The sequence below is a fragment of the Artemia sp. Qi Xiang Cuo genome, chromosome 14 (assembly GCF_049724085.1).
Source record: "Artemia sp. Qi Xiang Cuo chromosome 14, ASM4972408v1, whole genome shotgun sequence".
NCBI lineage: Eukaryota > Metazoa > Arthropoda > Branchiopoda > Anostraca > Artemiidae > Artemia > Artemia sp. Qi Xiang Cuo.
In genome coordinates, this window is record NC_142807.1 from 57234427 (window position 1) to 57257320 (window position 22894).

A 22894-nucleotide genomic window follows, 5' to 3' on the forward strand; every position below is an offset into this window, starting at 1 on the left:
CCACGGAGAAATACCATCCCCAGGGATATATCCTCTAGAAAATTCAATCCCGGTGAAAATTTACCCAGGACAATAACCCTTAACAACTCTACGCGTAAAATTGAGACGGAAAAGAGAAAGCAAGAAATATAAAAAGTATTTTGCATAGGATTTCTGGCAAATCCCCCCAGTATATAATTTCCTCTGACAAGCTCACCCCCTGGAAAACTCCCTCCCCATGGAAAGTTGCCCTGTGAAAAAAAAAAACAGCAGAAAATTCGTCTCCCCACCCTAAAATATATGCATGCTTCCCAACAACAAATACTATGCGTTAACAATGGCTAATTTTATAACTCAAAGACTTTTTCCCTGGGGATGTGGGGGGAGGGGGTCATTTTATATACAAAGGCATAGTTATTGGGCGTTCCAACTATGATGAACAAACTGGCTTTGTCAGAATTTTAATCGTACGATTTTGGGTAAAAAAGGGGAGGGGGGAGGAGGAGGCCTAGTTGCCTTCCAATGTTTTTGGTCACTTGAAAAGGGCGCTTGAACTTTTAATTTCCTGTTGAATGAGCCCCTCTCACGATATTCTAGGACCACTGGGTCGATACGATCACCCTGAAAAAAAAAAACACAAAAATAAACAGACAAATAAACCCACACCCATGATCTTTCTCCTGGCAAAAAAAAATATAAAATTCCATATTTTTGCAGATACAAGCTTGAAACCTCTTCAATTGGGTTCTCTGATGCGCTGAATGTGATGGTGTGATTTTCATTAAGATTCTATGACTTTTAGGGTGCATTTTTCCCTTTTTTCAAAAATAAGGCAAAATTTCTCAGGCTTGTAAACATTTTCGGGTAAGATTAATCTTGGTAATACTTAAATATCTAAAATCATCATAAAAATCCAATTCTTTTTATATATCTATCGGTAGGGATATATAGCTCTGTTTTTTACTGTTTCGGTTACTATTGAGCCGGGTTGCTCCTTACTTACAGTTCCTTACCACTAACTGTTGATTGCGTGAAATACCTGCGGCATAACATTTTGTAGCAGATACTGACATATTTTACAGCTTGATTCTTAAGATGAACTATTATGTAGATTTGGCTGAATAGGATGAGACTGCAAACACTTATCACCAAGCGCAAGTTTCAAACGCCATCAAACGTTTACATTTGTTTTTTTAGAGCGAAATTCTTTTTTTTTTACATTTAATTTCCATTTAGAGTTCTAAATGCCCCAAGTATAAACTTCAAATCCCAGCAAACTTATAAATTTGTGTTGTCAGAGAATTAAATACCTTCAAACCTACACAAAGGATTGTTTACACTAAGAATGTCGTCTACTTAAATCAACCTTTTTTATATTAGTCCCGCATTTATTGCATCTATTGCGATTAATTGCAAGAACATTAAATAACTTCTTGAGTTAACTGAATTTTTGTTAGTTTTGGGGGAGCTAAATAAAACCAACTGAAATGAGCTTTTGAACACATACATTCCTAAATTTAACAGTCTTTTGACTTATAAGTGAATTTCGGATGATAAATAGCTTTGAAAAATAAAAATAAAATTCTCTATCTATGCAAGGACTTGAAAAAGATTGTTGCGATCTCAGTTATAATGAGACAAAAATAATCTCAATGGATTATAACAATTGCTTTGGGACGGCATAATTGGGAAATTTAAATTGAAAAAAAAATCTTGGGAATCTAAAAATAAATTGTTTTTATTTAAGTATAACATCAAATATCCTCCAAGAAATGTATTTCTATCCAATGATCACTGTTATATAGTGATTTGGAGCTTTTAATTTCTATGAAACTCTGTTGACTCTATATCCGTTGTTAATATTAAAAGGATATTTAAGAAAGTAATCTTCAAATAGAACTAATTTTACTATCTTTTGCTTGTGTGCTACAATGTATGCTTTTATGTAATTTGGTCCTCATTGGATTTTGAGTCAACCCAGCCTCCACTATATCATTTAATGAACACACTAGTTTGAACCAATCCAAGGATAAAAACTAACACTTGGAACACATATAGGGATTTGTTTCTGGGGAGGGGGACAGGGATAAGCTTGTCAAAAAGCGGATACATCATGTGTTTATTTCTTTGAAATCTTGAATCAGATCAACTATGGCTGTAAAAGAAACCCGATTTTGGAGGGTGTCAAACTTGATTGGAATTTTTATAGCTAGAGTATTGTTGGGCCAATATTAACCATCAGGTTTTTTAAAACCAATAGTCAATTAATCTGCCAATTGAATAATTAGGCAATTAAACAGTAAAGGAAAAATTTTCCCACAACATAAATGTTTCTCTATAATGAAGTCAATTTCTTTGCTCTCAGGCATATGGGCGGAAGCGCATCTGGGAAAACCAAAGTAGCAAGGAAAATTATTGAAGAACTGGATGTTCCATGGGTAACCTTGCTTAGCATGGATTCGTTTTATAAGGTAAGATGATGTCTTTGTTTTTCCCTAAAAAAAAGAAAAAAAACTTTTTTAAAATAAAAAAGATGCTTGGAGGATTTTACCAAGAACGGTGGGGGAGGGGGTATTTGAAAGACGAACAAATAGGATTTTTAGAAATGTACTAGGATATTTTAACAAGGAAAAAACGTCTTTTTTTCCACAACCCAGCCTTTAATGAACGTAAAAATGAAATGTCTTGTTTCTATATTTTTATGCAGAAATTTTTTTCTGGTATTGTCGTTTTTGGCATTGGTTTGCCAGTTTGTTTTAATTGTTGTGCTTGTTTTTATGATTTTTTTGGTTTTATGACTCCGGAATACAAACTCGGTCCTCCGGGCCTGTGATAGACGTTTTTTGAAATAAATATCGTATCTTATATGTTTTTCTTTATTTGACTTTTTTTGCTTATCAAAATGTGTGCTCATTATTTTTATTTACTACCTCGAGGTATTTATACGCTGTTATTACACGGGTTGAGAACCCATTCAATGGTTTTTATTGTAATTGATTTTTGTTGTTTTGAGATGTCAACAACTCAAATTGGTAATGCTTCTGTCTCAAAGCATTTATTTTAACATGTTCTGATTCGCGCAAAACAATCTCGGTCCTAACTCGTTTTAAAATTCAATCGTGTTCAACCCCTCTCCTGCTGCCAACTTTTTAACCAAAAGGTGTATCGTTTGGATGTAGCGTATCGTCTGAAATCCAGTACTCCTCAATATCTTCCGCCGAATTTTTAGCTGAAATTTAGGAATGTGGCATCTTATTTTAGCCAGACTCACACAAGGATTATCAACGTGTATGATTGCAGGACCAATTTGATCTCGTGAACCCTCTTAACACCTCTACTGCTCTCCAGGCCAACTTTTTTGCAGGAAAATGGGCATCTTCCACATTTTCAAATTGCTCAGTTTTCCCTGATACAAATCATCAAACCTAAGGCAATTTTTAGGCATTCAAGCACTTTATCAATTCATTTTTTGCGTGAGAATCTATTCCACCTTTCACTGATCAACAGGCACATCCTTCAAAATAAATTATCCTGGAAGTAGTAGGCTTGAATAGATTCTATACATCTCAAGTGGATTAGTCGTTCTTAGAACTGTAGGTTTCTTATTAAAGTCCTCCAAAGCTATGATAGGTTTAGCTGCTGTCGAAATATCTTTTGCATTGTCAGCAATCACATTGTCATGGCTGTCCCACAAATTAGCTGATGTTTATTGTGTAGGAACTGCGAGGGGGAGAACGACTGCAGGGCTGTATCCAGAAGGGGGGGGGGGGGTACCAGGTTTAAACCCCCCGCCCCCAAAATTTTTGTCTAACTCGTAAAAACATAACAAAAAAGGATATAAAAAAATTTTGTATGGGTTTTTTTGTGTTCCCCCCACCAATTTTTTTTTTTAGTAAAACCCCCTCCAAAAAAAAAATCCTTGGTATGGCCTTGCAAGACTGAATTAAGCTCTCAGGCAATCTTGTTCTTAACTGAGAGAAGAGTGTTAGGGGAAATTTTTGCTCAAGAGTGGGATCTTCACATTTTATGTTTTAAAAACACATTCCCCCAATGAGATTTTAAACTGAAATTGTCCTTTCTAATGCAAAAAAAAAAAAACAACATATGAGCATACTAGAGGTAGAAAAGAGCCTACTGCCCCGCTATCTTGTTTTCCCTTTGTAAGCTTTCTTACCTTAGTAGGAAATACCAGGAGTAGGAAATAATTATAAATTATCCTTCTTTCACTCTCAAAGAAGAAGATATTCATACCCAAAGATAACAAAAATAATATATGGTAAAATAGACCGGGACGAAATATTATGCCCTGGGGGCATATATGGATATTACGAAAGGGATGGTTGCATAGAATTCAGACAGGGCTGATGCAATTGGAAATTGGAAGTTCGAGCTCTAATTTTAAGAGTTAAAAGGGATCAGAGGGCAAACAGCCCTCCCCCTCCCCCTACTATGCCATCTTTTTTACAAATGTATCCAATCAAAATTTTGAGTAATTTTTTTTTAAATAGTCCAAAGATACCAAAAATTCTGGGGTCAATACGGCCCCCCGAGCGCGGGAGGTAAGTGTTGCAAGTTATTCCTTGGGGGCATATAAAGTTTTTACAGAAATGTTGGTCGTATCAGCTTTGAAAAGGGCTTAATTGATAAGAAATTGAAAGTTCTAGTTTTCTTTTTGATAGTCAAAAGGAACCGGAGGGCAACTATCCCAACCCCCAGCCATGATCCTTTAGGGGAATAGTAACATGTCATATTGTATGTGTATTTAATGAAGGATAAATCTTGTCTTATCCTTCCCTCTTTTCCCCAAGAGCATCCCATCGAATTTTATAGATAACCATTTTGTTCAAAATAGACCAAAGATCATATAAAGAATTCCGGGGTTGACACAACACCCTAGAGACTGGGGGCAAGTGTTTTGAGTTATGTCCCAGGGTAAATAAGGTTTTTATTGAAGTGATGGTCGCATAAAACATTCTTGTTCCATTTTAAGAGTCAAAAATGGTCGGAGGGCAACATCCCCCCCTCCCCCCCCCCTATTTTCTCCAAGTGATTTCAGTAGAGGTTTTGAGATAGCCATTCTGTTCAAGGTTGTATATTTATTATATTACAATACTTTTGGGAATGATACAGCCCCGCAAACCCCAAGGTCAAGGGTTGTAACGTATTTTCGGAGGGGGGGGGCATATAAAGCTCTATAGAATAGAATGGTCAAATAAACTTTGGAGGAGGCTCATTTGATTAAAAATTGAAAGTTCTAGCGCCCCATTTTAAGAGCTAAAAGTGATCAGAGGGTAATAGCCTCCCCCCCCCCCTCACGCCCTCTTTTTCCAAATGTATGTGATATGAAATTTGAGATAGCCATTGTGTTCAATTTAGACTAAAGATTATGTAACAATGTCTTGGGTTCGATATAGCCCCCAGAGCTTTTGGGCATAGATTGTAATTTATTTCCCGGGGGCATATAAAGTTTTTTATGGAAAAGGTGGCCGTGTAAAATTTGGAGGAGGCTCATTTGATTGGAAATTGGAAGTCGTATTTCCCTTTAAAATAGTCAAAAGTGATCGGAGGGCAAATAGTTCTCTCCTCCACGCCCTCTTTCCCAAATACATACAATTTATCTTTTGAGATAGTCATTTTATTCAAAAAAATCCGAACAACATATAACAATGTCTTAGGAATTGGCACAATTGCCAGAGACCGGGACAAGGGTTGTAACCTATACCCCAGTGGCATATTAGGTTTTTATAGTATCAAAAACACTGGAAAAAGCTTATTTGATTGAAAGTTCAAAGTTTTCGTTCCTTTTTAAGGTTCAGTAGTGATCAGAGGGCAACTAGACACCCCTCCATGGCCTCTTTTTCCCAAATGCATTGGTTCGAAATTTTCACAAAGCCAATTTTGTTCAAAATAGTCCAAATGTCATATAATTATGGTTCCAAGTTTAACCCTCCCTCCCTCATCCCCCGGGGAAAGGGTTATAAATTATGCTAGTTACCAATCGTTAACATATACAGTTCTTATGAAAAGCTTGTTCGTATAAACTTTGAAGGAGGCTCATTTGATTGGAAATTCATATTTTTTTGGCCCTTTTTATGAGTCAAACGTGATCAGAGGGTAATCAGCCCCCCCTCCTCTTGCAATTTTCCCAAATATTTCTGATTAAATTTTGAAAAGGCTATTTTGTTCAAAATAGTCTAAAATTTAAATAACTATTACTTAAGGGTTGAAAATTTCATATGGCCCCAGGGGCAAGGCTTATAACATATGCAAGTTAATCATTAAGGTGTCTGTGGTAGGGATGGTCGTATTAACTTTGGGGGGGGGGGCTCATTTGACAGGAAATTCAGACTTTTTATATATATATATGCGAAATTTAAAAATCAAGCTGAAAACTAACAAAAAATCTTTCACTATTAAAGAATAAATAAAACCCGAAACAAAATCAAATAAACAGTCATAGCAAAAAACATAAAACAGGTTCAAATATAAATGAATAAATAAATCTTAAAACGAGTAAAACTTTGATTGAACATAAAAATCAAGCTTAAAACGAACAATAGCCACTACAAACATGAGTTTGGCTACTGTCCCCTTCCCTAGCAGTCAAAGTGTAAAGCTTATTGCGTCATTGGCGCTTTATTGAAAACTGAGTGTGTCTTGAGCAGTCTTGAAAAGAATAAATAAAATTAAACTGAATAATTAATATAAATGATATTAATTGCTGAAATTTTATCAGCTCAAGATTTTAATTCACTATAATTTTGATTTTATTTTCAATGATGTAATAAGTTTAAAAGAAAATATTGGTATTATAATTCGTTTTAGTAAACCACAAAATACGCAGTAGGCTTTAGTCTTTTATAATTAGGGAAACGGGAAATAGCCACACTCTTGATTGTAGAGAAAACTATATGTGTCTTGAACAATCTTGAATAGAATTAATAGAATTAAACTGAATATTTGATATACATTGATATTAATTGCTGAAAGCTCATTAGTTCAAAAATTATTTTAAGTATAATTTTAATTTCTTTTCAGTGTTGTAATAAGTACAAAAGAAAATATTTGTAATATAATTCATCTTGGTTATAATTTGTTGCCTGTTACATATAACAGCTGGCATTATTTATCAATTGTCTTCAATTAATTATATTGAGACCTTACCGTTTTCTTTATACCAGTAATTTGTCAAAGTGTGTTGTAAGAAAATTAGAATTAAAGGAAATTGATACAAGAATCCTTTCCTCAAACTTCTAAGAGCCATTTAGCTACTCTAGGATATTTATGGTATGGTTCTGGGATTCAAGAGGAGATGGTTAATCTAGTGTATGTAACAAGTACATCGAACGAGTTACATGGTGAAATACAAATGTTATGGCCATCCCAGGACTTAAAAAGCAATGTTTAAAAACCAAGTTCACACTTCAGTCTCATCACCTGCAGTATATTTTTAGCTTTTTTGCTATTATTAGTTTTATGCAAACGTTCGATAATATGTGTCCCGGAAAAGATGCAATAAAAACTATACTATTGACATAAGAATGTTTGTTTCATCCCACAGAAATAAGGGGTGTTTCTGTTGTTATAAATTCCCTCCTTTTTTTTTTAGAATTACTTCAGAAACAAAAGTTGAAAAACAACAGATACTATTAAATGAAGAGAAATTCAACTGTATCTTGTTTTCCCTTTGTAAGCCTTCTTACCTTAGGGGAGGGGCAAGTATTTTTTTTTAAATCAACATTTCCCAAATCTGGGGGAGGAGAGGAGAAAGGTTGCTATATTGCCATCGAAAATATCAGAAAATAAATCATTTGTCATCATTAGGCTTAAGGGTGCACACTTGGTCCATGCATATTTACAAATCAGAATGCCCCGTACTCATAAACTCTTGACTAGTTCTATTCTATTTTGAACTAAACCATTTAAATCTTTCAGTAAACTTGTCAAATGATGCACTTGGGGGCTTCTATATAATATTAAAAATATAAGCTCGATATTACATCTGAATTACTATGCTAAGAGTTTCTATCTTACCTTCATTCCAAATTTCCAAAGCCTTTCTTATTTTCCAGTTTTAATCCTGCCTGACGGTAAAAGCCAGGCCTCCACGCTGCATTGACAGTCGATTGCAAGGTGTCAGTTCATGGCCTGGAAATATTAAAGGACGAGAGAAGGCTATCCTGACCTGTGAGAGTTTCACGTAATGCTATTTTATGTAAATTGATAAATAAGGAAATAATACCAAACATTTCATGGTAAGAAGACTTAAAGGGCAATTCCACGTACACCCGTGAAATTTGGACCGGTCTAACTCTTGCAAAGCTGATAACTGGCAATATTTACTAGCAAGAGATGATAAAAGGCTAATTTGCGACCATTCATATCTATCAACAAATAATCCTCAACATTAAACACATTATTTTCTAAATCACTCAGTGTTCAACAACAAATACTAGTCAGATCACCAGGAGTAGAAAATAATTATAAATTATCCTTCTTTCACTCTCAAAGAAGATATTCATACCCAAAGATAACAAAAATAATATATGGTAAAATAGAAATAAAGAAAAGTTCTTTAACGAAACCGAATGCAACAAAAATACAGTCATAACAAAGTAAAGACAAAAATAGAAAAAGCAGCAGAAACACGGAGACAAACATTTACAATAACCATAAATTATAAAAGGCTAGAATTGATTTTACTAACCCAAATCTTGAGAAGCAGGTTACAATATAAAAGTATCTCTAACTTAAATTTAACTAAAAGTAGCTAATACGTTAAATGAATAATAAACAAAACTGAAGAATAATGTAATTTCCCGTAGCTGGAGATCTAAAATTAGACCAAAGAAAAACATTTACGGTTGACGTACAAGTTCCATGCACAAATTTTTAATGTTTCTTTTTTTGTCTTTTTTCCTGTTCTGTGTTTTTAATGTTTCGACCCAAGGCGATTAGTTCAGCTTTGTGCATTTACGGTTGACACAGCATTTCCAATTATAAGAAGTATCATCATACTTGGTATTTTGCTTCCTATAGAAATAAGAATATACCCTCTATAATTGCCACACTCACTCTTATCACCTTTCATACGGAAGATTAGTTAAAGCTTTCCTAAAATCACCAGGTACTTCCCCTTTCATAAAAATCATATTCATAATCTTCAGTAGCTTATCTCTAACCTCACAACCACCTTATTATCAAAAATCATTAACCACACTATCAGCACCTGGGGCCCTTTTATTTTTTAATCCTTCTAGTACTGTCACTATTTCCTCCTCACATATAAATCTTCCTTTAAAAAGTTCCAACAACTTTTTCAATCTTTTCTTCGGTATATCTTTACCTGTAACTCAGTCACAGTTTAATACATTCTCAAAATATTTGCCATATCTCTTTAACTCTTTTCTTAGTAATAATTCTGGCTCCGTTCCAGTCTTTACCACTGAAAAGTCCAGATTGAAAATTACCTCTCAATTTATCAACATGCTAGTAAAATATTTTACTATTATGCCGCCTAGCTCCATCTTCTAGGTCTTCGGCAATTTTATCCATGACCTCCACTTCAGACCTGTTTAATCCAAATTTCAATGCTTTCTTAAATTTAGGCCATTATTCCTCTTATTTTCATATGATCTTTCACTCAAATAATTCTTGGACAAGCCTCCTCTGTATTAAACATAACGCATTTTCACTAACATTTCTAGCCACGTTTCTAACTTATCAGCAACTTCACATTATCAGACATTTCACAAGCTATTTTCCTAAAATTGTTCCATCCATCTTCTTAGCTGTCAAATTTTAAACTTTCAAGCTGCGTGTTTAACTGCTCCTGGACAGTTTCTCTCAAATTTTCATCCATGAGTCTATGAGTGTCATAGCTTCCAGGAAGGTAATTACCCTTTCTAAATTTCTGCTTTAAATTAACCCTAAAAACTAATACAGAGCAGTCTGTAACAATCACTATTTTCTTTTCCTACACCAAATTTACCAAGGCTAGAATATCATCCATCTCTATTTTTACCAACCTGGGCATTAAAACTCGTTAATAAAAATACCATATTCCCACCTGAGACCCTCTCTATTTATTCCTGTAGCTGTAAGTAAAATTCTTCCAAGTCACTAGAATCCATCAGTCGGTTCTACAGGGGCATATATTACTATGATTGATACCCTGCACTTTAATCATATTAAATAAAAAAAACAAGTTTTTTTTAACTGAAAGTAAGGAGCGACATTAAAACTTAAAACGAACAAAAATTATTCCGTATATAAAAAGGGCTGCTCCCTCCTCAACCCCTCGCTCTTTACACTAAAGTTTTTTATTGTTTTAAAAAAGAGAGTTATGAGACAGAGTCAAACTTTAGCTTAAAGAGCAAAGGGTTGAGGAGGGGTGGCAGCCCCTTTCATATACGGAATAATTTCTGTTCGTTTTAAGTTTTAATGTTGCTCCTTATTTTCAGTTAAAAAAACTTGTTTTTTTTTATCTAATTTCTGAACGCTTTTGAGTTAATGCAGCTTTTATTTTGGCTCACCGTACATGAAAAATCAAAACGAAATTTGCATATTAATTTCGTTTTTTTTTGCTAAATGGATTTCTCAAAATTTTGTTCTTACGTAACTTACAAATGAACTTATGTAACTACTACCTTACTTGCTTGTACTTGGATCAGGACACGAGCTATGTAGCTCTCCCTGGCGACAGGATCTGGCAGACTGTTGAATTCCACAGGTTACGATCTTGGGTTAATAGAGCGATAATTTTAAGCCATGAAGGGTCCCATCTGCGACCATGCCTCCGGAATCTACCAATCGGCTTGATGTCTAATTTGACTGTGTTAGGTCAAGTTTCGGCTTGTCCTCCATGTCGTCTCTTCCGATTATGTACTGGTGTTAAGAGTAGCCTTTGAGTTGTGGAAGTTTTGGCCAGTCTTTGGCAAACATGACCAAACTAGGACAGGCGGCGGAGTTGAAGGATAGATGTGATGTCGTACTTCTGGTCACATCGTTGGCGGATGACCGTATTTGGGATTCGGTCGCTAAGTCGTAACCCCAATATGCTCCTCAGGCTTCTATGTTCAAAAGGGTTGAGGGCGTGTGCATTGGTGACTTTTAAAGTCCAGTTTACAGCCGTACAGTAAGACTGATCGGACTAGGGCATCGTAAATAAGAAAGTTTGTTTTCCGGTGGATTTCCTTCCTTTTCCAATAGCGGCTTCCACAGCTGTGCAAAGACAGCGGAAGCTGATGCAATGCGGCATTGGATTTCTTCGCTACATCCACCATTGATGTTAATGTATGATCCAAGATACTTGAATTTATTGACAACTTCAATCTGCCTATGGTTAAGGGTTATAGGGGTAGAGTTTATATCCGGGGCACTAGACATAGCTTTAGTCTTGTCAATATTAATCTTGAGCCCCACTGGGGCAGCAAATTTGGAGACTTTCAGAAGCATTTTCTGGGCTTCGCCAACGGATTTACCAAGAAGAACAACATCATCGGCATAATCCAGGTCGGTGATACTGAAATCAGTTCTAACCTTGACTCCTTCGAAGTTTAGCATTGCTTTTATTCATTACCCAATCGACGACAAAATTGAATAGTTTGGGAGAGAGTACACACCCTTGCCTCACACCGAAGTCGATATCGAATAGCGGAGAAAGTTCTCCGTTTACCTGGATACCGGCTCGTGTGTGTTGATAGTAATCCGGAATGAGTAGTATGATCTTAGGTGGGACACAGTCCTCTTCCATTGCCATCCAAGTTCCTCCCCAAATGACTGAATCGAAAGCCGTCACGAAGTCAATGAAGACAGTGACGGTGATTTGTTGATGATTTGCTCTATGTTCAAAAATCTGTCTCAAGGTGAAGAGTTGGTCAATACAGCCCATGCCTGCTCGGAAACCAGATTGGTTGCGGCGGATTCTTTCGTTGTGGACTTTACGGAATCGGTTAAACAGAATCATTGCAAAGATCTTTGCCGCAATGCTCATAAGCAAGATCCATCTGCAATATTTGCAATCAGTGCGGTCGACTTTTCTAAAGACTGGTAGCATAACTGAGTCTTTCCCTTCTTGGGAGAACTATTCCCGTGACCACACTGAGCAGAATAGCTCCAGTGGTTTCTCAGCGAGAATAGGAGCAGCTTTGTAGACTTCTGCCGGGATAAAATATGTGCCTGGCGCCTTGCGATTCTTCAGGTTCTTGATTACCTCTTTGATCTCTTGTATTGAGGGAGAGTGAACATTTACGTTACTGTATGGGGCTTGTTGACTCGGTAGTACTGAGTTAAGGATAGTGTTGCTTGGCTGGAGTGCAGTGGCGCTATTATTGGAGGGTGCTTGAGTGGAAGGGATGATGTGACTGCGGTTCAGTAGCTTCTGGAAGTAGTACTGCCAATTTGCAATTGTTTCATCTTTTCTTAACAGAACCGTTCTATATTCACCTCTCACTCCAGTCGAGGTCTTTCTACTTTCCCCAGTTGCTTTTTTTAGTAGTTGGTAAAGCTTTCTGGTATCTGAATGACTAGCAGCCTTCTGCATATCTGCTGCCAAGTGGTCCCAATAGCGTTGTCTGTCACAGCGGGCGGATCTATGGCATTCTTTTCTCAGTGTTTTGAACACTGTGGACTTGGTATTTCCGGTCTGTTGTTTCTGGTTTAATAGCTTGATAGTCTCTTCTGAGATCCACCTCTTCCGCTTCTGACTCAGCCGGCCGAGGACTTTTTTAGAGGCATCTGTTATGGCATCTCTGATCTTCCTCCACTCGTCTTCTATGTTAATGGTGGTTGGTTCGTTATCGTCGTTCGCGGACAAGATGTCAAAACGGTTAGATAATTCCAAGTGGAACTCTTCTGCGACTGCTTTATCATGAAGACGTGCTACATCGTATCTCGGAGGAGGTTGCGTTCGTTTCCTGGAGACGAGCTTTATGGTTAAGGAAGCTTTTAGAAGCATATGATCGGAGCTATTCTTCGCTCCTGTGTCGGCTCTACAGTTCTGTATAGAGCTTCGTCATCGGGAGTATATTAGCAAGTAATCCACCTGGGATTGGGCTCTTCCATCTCGAGAGTGCCAGGTGATCCTCTGGGATGGTTTGTGTTGGAACAACGTATTTGCCAATACAAGATTATGCTGCTGGGCAAATTCTACGAGTCTTCTTCCATTCTTACACCTGTCTCCCAATCCAAATCTTCCAACAGCTCTTTCGAGGTCTGTCTTGTAGATTCCAACATGGGCGTTAAGATCACCTCCTTGGATGAGTAAATCACGGTTTGGGACTTTTCTTCAAGGACTGGGTTAAAGCATCGTAGAACTCGTCAACTGTAATTTCGTCAGCGGCTCTGGTTGGTGCATAGGATGAGAAGACATTAATGTTGAACATGTGACCCTTAAGACGGGTCTTAGCCAAACGAGATGAGATGGGCTGCCATTCAACTAGAGATTTTGCTGCCTTAGTACTGAGGAGAGCAACCCCCGCATTACCAGAGCCGTCACTAGGTCCGGAATTGAAAAAGTAGAATTCGGATTTTCCAACAGGGGTGGAGACGGGCTTGTCTTCCAAATTTGCATTCAGCCAGGTTTCAGATACACACATAATGTCCATGCAATATCTTACGCATTCGCCTGCAATGAAGGTCCGGATTACAGGGAATTTCAATGAACCTACGTCCCAACCCTCCACACTGATGAATTAGCGATGTTTCAACAGGTGGTCCGCTAGTTCACTTCTCGTCGGGGTCGCCTTAGCCTCCGACGCATCGCTTGCTGGGAATGCCGTAGCCAAAGTTGGTTTTTAAATTCTTTCTGCCATTTCCTTCGTTTCGTGGGAATATATCTAACCGACGGGTCCCCCATCCAAAGGCACCCCTTCTGCGTGTTAGCCGGCGTTCGCCAAGGTTAGGTTGGCAGGGCCGTTGCCACCCTTTTGCCACGGTGTGGCCACGCAGCTGGATTTCTCCCTGAAGAGCTAGGGACGGAGAAGGTGCCTGTGGTGCACCCCAGAGACCCACAACCCTCTCTAGGGGCAGAACTGCAACCTTTTTCTACCCAACCTAGTCTACAGGGGAGCTTAGCAGGGAGCTAACTTACGTAACGAATCAATCAGAATCAATGCACCAGATCCAAGAAGAAAATGCACCAGAATGTTCGTAAACCAAAATCAGTACCAAGCTTTATTTTACAAATTTGATTCAGATACAAAAAATATGTACAGTACTATGTAGATACATTAGAATTGCATTGAGTTTATATTAAATTGGAAAAATATACAACTGAAAAAGTTTTGATTGACTTTCAACATTTTTTTTTTTTAACAGATAAGGAATAGACTCCAAAAAAGCAGAAAAAAGCTTTAGACTTTTTCTATCATGTAATACCCTGGTGAATCACCGCCAGGGTGAGCCCTGACGAATATTCTGACAAGCATAGGCTCGATGTAAGAGGTTGCAGCTGCTCTGGAGCTCTGAGATGGTTCGAGGTCTCTGCTCCATCATATGTTCCTTTCTCCGTCCTTATCCCCGCCAGGGAAATCTCGCTTGCATGGAATCAGGGTGGACCTTACACGATTTTACCTAATCAAAACGGTGACTGCTAACAGTGTTTCAGGGTGGCTTTGAGGAGTGGTGCGCCTTGATAAAATTATTACCTAGTAAATGACACAGCTTTTGTACTGGATTCTTATGATTGGATAATTTTTCTGGTTTGGTATAGTTTTGGGACTTTTTTGGACTAAAAAAAACCTTCTCCAAGATATGTTATCTATTATGGTTTGCCTCCCCACAGTAGCATAATATTTATAGGCATGGATATATAATGAGTAGGAAATAATAGTCTGTGTAGTATTTCGAATCTTGTTGGTTGAAGAGCATTTCCAAGTGTAAGAACCCATGATGTGACCAAGATGGGCCCAGGATTATACAAAGCCTACATTCAACTGGAGATCCCAGGGACTTCTTGTTATCCGGTTCCAGGTTAGCTTAAGCACTTCATGTAGAATTGAGATGATGTGTTAGTCTCTCTTCTGTACTGGTTCTGAAACGACTGCTTTGCCATAGGCCAAAATAATTCCAATGATGAAAATTTCAAATTGAAACTTGGAGTGTTACGACATTAAAAAATAACTGTCTTGTCGATAGTTTGACTGACGGATCTAGACGCTTTGAGCTGGACTTATTAGGAGTTTCAAAAACTCATATCCCAGGAGTAGGAAATGCAAAATTAGGTGAACTATAATTTGATTACTGAGGCAGGAAGGATGGGTTGCATAAGTAGGAAAGTAGGGATCATGATGAATAAGGAAGCTGCCAAATCTTGTTTAGGTTAGGAAGGTATTAATTATAGAATGCTAGTCGCTTATTTTCAAACAGTTCGTGGTAACGAACTGTAGTAAGGAGCGACCCGGCTCAATTGTGATCAAAACTCTAAAAAACGGACATTTATTACCCTTAGATACATTGACAGAATCAGATTTTTTATGGTAATCTTAAATATATATCTTTCATCATGTTTAGTCTTATCCATCAAACGTTACGAGCCTGAAAAAATTTACCTTATTTTTGACAAAAGTAGGATACACCCCCAAAAGTGATAGAATTTTCATGAAAATTATACCATCAGATTCAGCGTATCAGAAAACCCTACTATAGAGGTTTCAAGCGCTTATCCGCAAAAATATGGAATTTTGTATTTTTTTTTTTGCTAGAAGAAAGATCACGGATGCGTGTTTATTTGTTTTTTGTTCGTTTTTTTTTGCCAGGGGTGATTATATCAATCCAGCGTTCCTAAAATATTGCGAGAGGGCTCATTCGAAGGGGAAATTATAAGTTCTAGTGCCCTTTTTAAGTGACTAAGAAAATTGGAGGGCAACTAGGCCCCCTCCAACGCTTTTTTTCTCAAAGTCACTGGATCAACATTTTGAGATAGCCATTTTGTTCAGCATAGTAAAAAATCTAATAACTATGTCTGTAAGGATGACTTATTCCCCCACAGTCCCCGGGAGAAGGGATACAAGTGATGAACTTTGCCCATTGTTTACATCTAGTATTGGTTATTGGGAAGTATACAGACGTTTTCAAGAGGGATTTTTCTGGTGATAGAGGGGGGGGGAGTCAGGGGGAGGGGGCTAAGTGATCTTTCCATATACGATGTTTTCATGAGAGAAGGGACATTTTTATGAAGGGGGTGCCGGATTTCCCAGCATTATTTAAAAAACGATCAGAAATAAAATTAAAAAAAAAGATTTTTCAACTGAAAGTAAGGAGCAGCATTAAAACTTAAAACGAGCACAATTTAGTATGTATATGAGGGGTTCTTCCCGTTGTCAATACCTCACTCATTACGCGAAAGTTTGTTAAAGTTCTTTCAAAAGAGCTAACTATTCTAATTAAACGGCCTTTGTGATTCAGGCCATTCTTAAAAAATTGGAACCAAATCCGACCTTTAGCGCAAAGAGCAAGGTATTGACTACGGGTCAAACCCCCTCATATATGTAATAATTTCACTTCGTTTTAAGTTTTAATATTGGTCCATACTTTCAGTTGAAAAAAACTTGTTTTTTTTTATTTAATAACTCGTTACATCTACCTATTAAATAAACCTTCGCCAGATTAACCGTCTTTAGCCCATGATTCATAGAAATATATTGTTAATATCCTATAGTATCAAAATAGAACCTGGAAGTTAGAGGAAAGGACTCTGATGTCAATTTCCATTGATTCTCATTTTCTTACACCACACTTTGACAAGTAACGATTATTAGGAATACGCTGGAAGGTTTCAACGAAATTAACTGAAAACAATTGATAAATGATGCTAGCTTTTGTTACACAAGTCAATAATTTTTTTTGTATTCAAAGCTTACTTGGGATGTTTTATAGTATAGTAAACAGCTTATTTGTAGCATATAGATACATCGTATGTAGGTACTATACATCGCATCGCATATAGGTACTATATGTAGCATATAGTACCAATAGATACATCGAAAGAATAAGATTTTTATACTGATTTCAAATATATAAGTTTCATCAAGTTTAGTTATAACCATCAAAAGTTACGCGCCTGAGAAAATTTGTCTTCTTTCGAAAAAAGAGGGACACACCCCCTAAAAGTCATAGAACCTTAATGAAAATCCCACCATCAGATTCAGCGTATCAGAGAACCCTATTACAGAAGTTTCAACTTCCTCCTATCAGGAAAATTGTAGAATTTTGTATTTTTTGCCAGAAGAAAGATCACGGATGCGTGTTTATTTGTTTCTTTTCCCAATGGTGATCGCATCAAACCAGTGGTCCTAGAATATCGCAGGAAGGCTCAGGAAAATTAAATGTTCTAGTTCCCTTTTTAAGTGACCAAAAAATGGAAAGCAACTAGGCCCCCTCCCACGCTCACGTTTTTCCCAAAGTCATCCGACCAAAATTTTGAGATAGCCATTTTATTCAGCATGGTAAAAAAATACAGTAAATATGTCTTTGAGGATGACTCAATCCCCCCACAGTCCCCGGGGGAAGGTCTGCTAGCTATGAACTTTGCCCAATGTTTACATATAGTATTGGTTATTGGGAAGTATACAGAAGTCTTCAGGGGGGATTTTTTTGGGTAGTTGGGGGGTGGGGATGGGGGTGTGTCGGGTGTTACGAGGGAGAATCTTTTCATGTAGGAAGTCTTCGTGGAGGAAGGGATATCACTAAGAAGGGGACGCCGGATTTCCCAGTATTATTTTAAAAAAGATCAGAAATTAAATAATAAAAAAAACAATTTTTTCAACTGAAAGTAAGGAGCAACACCAAAATTTAAAACGAACCGAAATTAATACGTAAATGATTGGGTTCACCCCCTGCTCATTACCTCGCTCTTTACGCTAAATTTTTTTTTGTACTTTCATCAAAGCTATTTATTCTAGTTAACGACCTTGTGATTAAGAGTCATTCTTAAAGAACTGGAACAAAATTTAAATTTAACGTAAAGAGTGAAGTATTGATTAGGGTGAACCCCATAATATATGTAATACAAATATACGTTATTGACATAATCATGCTTCAAAAATGTTAAAATTGAATACTTCCGTATGACAAGCAAAAGTATAAGCCTTTAATTTAAGGAATTTTTATGTAAATATACAAAAATTAATTACCAATGATACTGAAAATCAAATATGAATGTTTGAATTAGCTGAGTAAAAAATTAAACAACCAAATATGTGTTAAAAGTTAGGAAACATTTTTGAGTTTGAAATTTACTAAATAATCTCCTTGTGCAATGTTTTGTAGTAACTAACACCAAATTAAAAAAGAAAGGTGGGTGAAACATCAGCCAAAAAATAGCTAAAAACAAATGAAACTAAACAGCTTAAACAGATCTAGCATTCCTTAGAAGGTACACGTACTGGTCTTTGGCAATCAAAAGATTTTTAGGGATTAAATTCTTAGGGACAAAAAGTATTATCGAACTGTATTGATTAGTTTCTCTTAATTATTTTCAAGGTTCACTTAACAAAACTGACAAAATCCTTATAATTTTGAAATAGAATTACCAAGGATACTGAAAATCTAATATGAATGTTCGACCTAGCTTAGTCGAGACTTAAATAAACAGATATGAATTTAAAATGAACTTAAATTTAATGAGAAAATGAATTTATAATTTAATAAATAATCCCCTAATGTCTTTTTTTGTAGTAAGTGACACCAAATTAAATAAGAGACGTGGAAGAAAGATCAGCCAAAAATTAGTTAAGAACAAATGAGACCAAAGAGCTTAAATAGGTCCTTTGAAGGTGTACGTACTTGTCTTTGGAAATCAACAGATTGTTAGGGTTTGAAGTCTTATGGACAAAAAGCATTATCAAACTTAATTAATTAGTTTCTTTTAATTATTTTTAAGATTCAACTTAGCAACACTGACAAAAATGTTGCAGCCTATTGCAAATTTTCATGATTTCAAAATAGCCGAAAGAATTACAACATTGCGTTTTTCAGCTCATACAGCTCAGTGGTAAAAATAATGGTGGCTGTCCAAAACACCGAATAAAACCATAAATAGCTTTTAACCATTGAGCTGTTATGATCTTAATTGGAAAAATATAAGAAAGGGCTCGGTAGTTTTGGATATGAGACTAAATGCAGGCTAAATTCAAAATGAATAGTGGATAAATAATCAATAAATAAGTAAACAATCATGGAAGAAGTTCTCAAAGGTGTAAAATCACCTGTGCCTTTTTATTTTCAACTGAAACACAAAAACTCAAATTTACAATCTGTGAGCAATAACTATCAATAGTTTCCATCAAGTTTACTTTTTCGTACAAAGAGCCAGCATTTCAAATAAATTGAATTGACATTTCAAATGATTGCCTATTTCTTCTGAAATTTCAGAAAGGTCACATACATTCAACATTCCTAAGACTTCAATTGATCTTTCCTTCGGGTCCTTGGAGAGCCAGTCACAAAGCATATTATAGAAAGATTCATATCCATAATACTGGTCCTTGTGTAATTTACGTAAAGCAGAGCAACAACGCTCGGAGAGAGTAATGAAGTCAGGAACACTAAAATCAGATACAAAATCTGGGCTTTTAATTCCCCGACTGATGTGATCACCTAAATAATCTAAAGCTCTTTCTCTGTGACGTTGATTTTCAAAAGTAGAAAAAATACTTTCAAGGCCTTCCAAACTCATATACATAGGCCTCGTAAGAAAATTCTGAATGACAGTCTCGGCTATTTCCTCCTTGATCCCTGGAAACTTATACTTCTCAACAATGTACGCAAAATGTTCCCTATTCAACGTTTTGTAGTCAGGAACAGCGCCTTACTTATAAAATCTAATAATCTTGTTCATAGTCTCAAAATCTACATCATCTGCTTGAACAGAATGAGTATGCTTCTCAAGCATGTCAGATTAGAGCATGACCTGAAACACATCACTTATAGCTGACAAAAGAATCTTCTTGGCTTCCACTTGACCTCCATTGCATTCAATGATAATCGGAGGCCTCTCTATCTTATTCAAATTGGCGAAAACGTTCATGAAAGAATTGGCACTCATATCTGCAAATAAACAAAAAAATAAGATTGAATGATAACTAATGATAGCTTTCCTGTGAACAATTGTATATAGAAAGGATTTCAAAAGCAGCTAAATTACTACTTATAACACTTTTATAGAGCTATAAAATATATTAAGAGAATAGAGATTTGGTCGTAATCTTTCTATCTGACCTAATCCGTATCTCTCCAAGCATGCTTTTACCCGTCTGATGTAGTGTGACTAGCGCGTGATTTTATCCCGGGGTTCCAGCTAAAAAAAATTCTGGCAGGGTGGGAGAGGTGGATTACAAAGGATTTTTAGCCAAAGAAGAATTGCTTTATTTATTTATTGACGAATGAGGAATATTGGGATTAAACATATTTTTCGTCTTCAAGGGGAGATTTGAAGATTTATTACAGTCCTTCACAAATTTAATGGGCTATTCAAAATTAACTTTTTTGTATTATTTAGATTTCTTTTTGTGTTAAAATCTTAGTTAGAATATTTTTTTAATAGTTCTCAAAGCAAAAAGTAAAATTCTGTCAAACACAGTGAATATGTTTTATTTGAGGATTTATCATTTTCTAAATTATTCAGGAAATTTCTCTTACTTTCTTTAGATTTTTCTGGTAATGGTAAACTTAGCTAACTGTAAATCTTTTTTTTTCTTTTCATTTTTGACACCATCAGGACAGTAGTGTAGGCGAGTACAAAGTATTCAATAGAAATTTGTAGACAGTTATGTAAAACAGAACTGTTGAAAAGAAAAAAAAAGAGAAATTTAGGGAAAGGGCTGACCAGTGTGACTTTAGAGGAAATTACCAAAATTATGCAAAATGTAAAACTCGTAAAAACATAACAAAAATGGACATAAACAAAGTTTGCATGCTTTTTTTTCGTTCTTTATGTGTCAACCCCCCCCCCCCCCACCAAAAAAAAAAAAAATTATTTTCGAGTAAAACCTCCTTTTAAAAAAATCCTGGGTACGGCCTTGGTCTGACCCCAAGCTTAAGAAAGTGAAGAACCAAACAAATTTATGGTTAAAGATATGGAGAGCTTTGCAATAGACCTTCTAGTGGGCAAACCTTTAACTTTAAGCAGAAAATTAAATTGACTTATAAGCATCATTTTCATTCATTTTCTAAAGTACCAAATTTTCAACTGATGGTAATCAGTAGAAAAAATTATTTAATGCATTAAAACTCAAAGATTTTTTTGACAATGATCAGAGGCAACACTATAGCATCGCCTATAGCAACGGCCATGCGGCTCTAATGTTTTTTTTTTTTCCAGAGGCAATTCATATGGAAGGGGTGGTCGTATAAACTTCAGAGGGGGCTCATTCGATAGGAAATTGGAATATCTGATGCCTTTTTGAGAGCCTAAAGTGATCAAAGGACAACTAGGCTCCAAACCTTTTTTTCCCAAGTGCATCCGATAAAAATTTGAGATATAGCCATTTGGTTAAAAGTAGTTCACAGATCAGAAAAAAGCTCCTGGTCAACAAAACCCCCCAGGGCCAAGAGGCAAAGTTATGCCCTGGGGACATATATAGATATATGGTTCTTATGGAAGGGATGGTCAAATAAACTTCAGAGAGGGCTCATTTGATTGGAAACTGAAAGTTCTAGTTCACTTTTTAAGAGTCAAAAGAGATCTGAGGGCAACTAGCCCCCCCCCACGCCCTTTTCCCCCCAAACCCATCCAATAAAAATTTTGAGATAGTCATTTTGTTAAAAATAGTTCGAACATCACATAACAAAAACTCCAGGGTTGACACAAACTCCCAGAGCTTGGGGGCAAGTGTTTTAAGTTTTGCCCCAGGAGCATAGATGAATTTATGTATGGGGTGGTCGTAAAAACTTCAAAGGTGGCTCATTTGATTGGAAATTGAAAGTTCTATTTACCTTTTTCTGAGTAAAAAGGGATCAGAGGGGATCTAAACCACCCCCTTCCTCCCCCCCCACACACACACTTTCTTTTCCCCAAATGCATCAAATAAAAATTTTGAGATTGCCAGTTTGTTTGAAATAGTCCAACAATCAGATACGAAAACTTTGAAGTCAATATCCCACACCCCAGTGCCCAAGTGGGGGGTTTTTACGTATGCCCGGGGGGCATATAAGGTTTTTTTGGTAGAAGTGGTTGTATAAATCTTGGAGTGGACTCAGATAATTAGAAATTGAAGGTTCTAGTTCCTTTTCATAGGCAGTGCAATGACACTATTTTCATATGCATTTTGTATTTTCCTAAAATAGATCTAACAGAAATTTTGAGATGGTCATTTTTTGCCACAGAAACCTTGAAAAAGAGCTCATTCGATTGGAAATTGAAAGGGCTAGAGCCCTTTTCATTAGTCTAAAGTAATTGGAGGGCAACTAGCCCCTCCTCCCATGCCCACCAGTTCCCAAAACACATCCAATCCAAATTTTGGGATAGCCATTTTACTACTACGGGGAGGCAACCCATAGCAGATAAATTAGCAAGGAAGAGGTTTTTCAGCCCAAAAACGCCCGTCAAAACAGACCCAGCCCAGAAGTAGTATCCATTAATCAGAATCCCATGCAAATGCTGTGTTGTTTACTAGGCTATAATTTCTTAAATGGACAATTCTTCAAGTCTGCCTTTATCTCAATGATGTAGTGACCTGAGTATGAAATTATCCTGGGGTTCCAGCTAAAAAAAATTTTAGTAGGACGAGACGGCTGGGTGACGAAAACTATCAATTTTTAAGGGCAGAATAAATATTAGATAGATTATTTTATAGCCAAAGAAGAACTGTATTTATTGAACATTAAGGAATATTTGCATTTCAACTAATTTCTAATCTTCTAATTTATTGTCCTTCATGAACTTAATAAGCTATTCAAAATTAACCTTTTTTGT

At 36.4% G+C, this 22894-nt stretch overlaps 2 protein-coding genes across 3 annotated transcripts in view; both read right to left on the minus strand.

The window, feature by feature from the left end:
- LOC148944683 (uncharacterized) overlaps positions 1-22894 on the minus strand; it is a 75102-nt gene that overhangs the window by 24437 nt on the left and 27771 nt on the right. Inside the window, exons 4-5 of one of the 2 annotated variants that reach the window (XR_016142870.1) lie at positions 19367-20028; positions 8014-8127 (exon numbers count right to left, since the gene is read on the minus strand). Coding sequence is in view for 1 of the 2 variants with exons in the window: in XM_089100475.1 (XP_088956601.1) it covers positions 19880-20028 (149 nt within the window). In the remaining variant the exon portion in view is untranslated. Of the gene's footprint in view, positions 1-8013; positions 8128-18452; positions 20029-22894 lie in introns of those variants that run through there. The other variant, XM_089100475.1, reaches the window with a different exon arrangement.
- LOC148944684 (uncharacterized) lies at positions 12065-12937 on the minus strand. Its single transcript, XM_089099995.1, has one exon. The coding sequence runs from the start codon at positions 12935-12937 to the stop codon at positions 12065-12067; it is 873 nt and encodes a 290-aa protein (XP_088956121.1).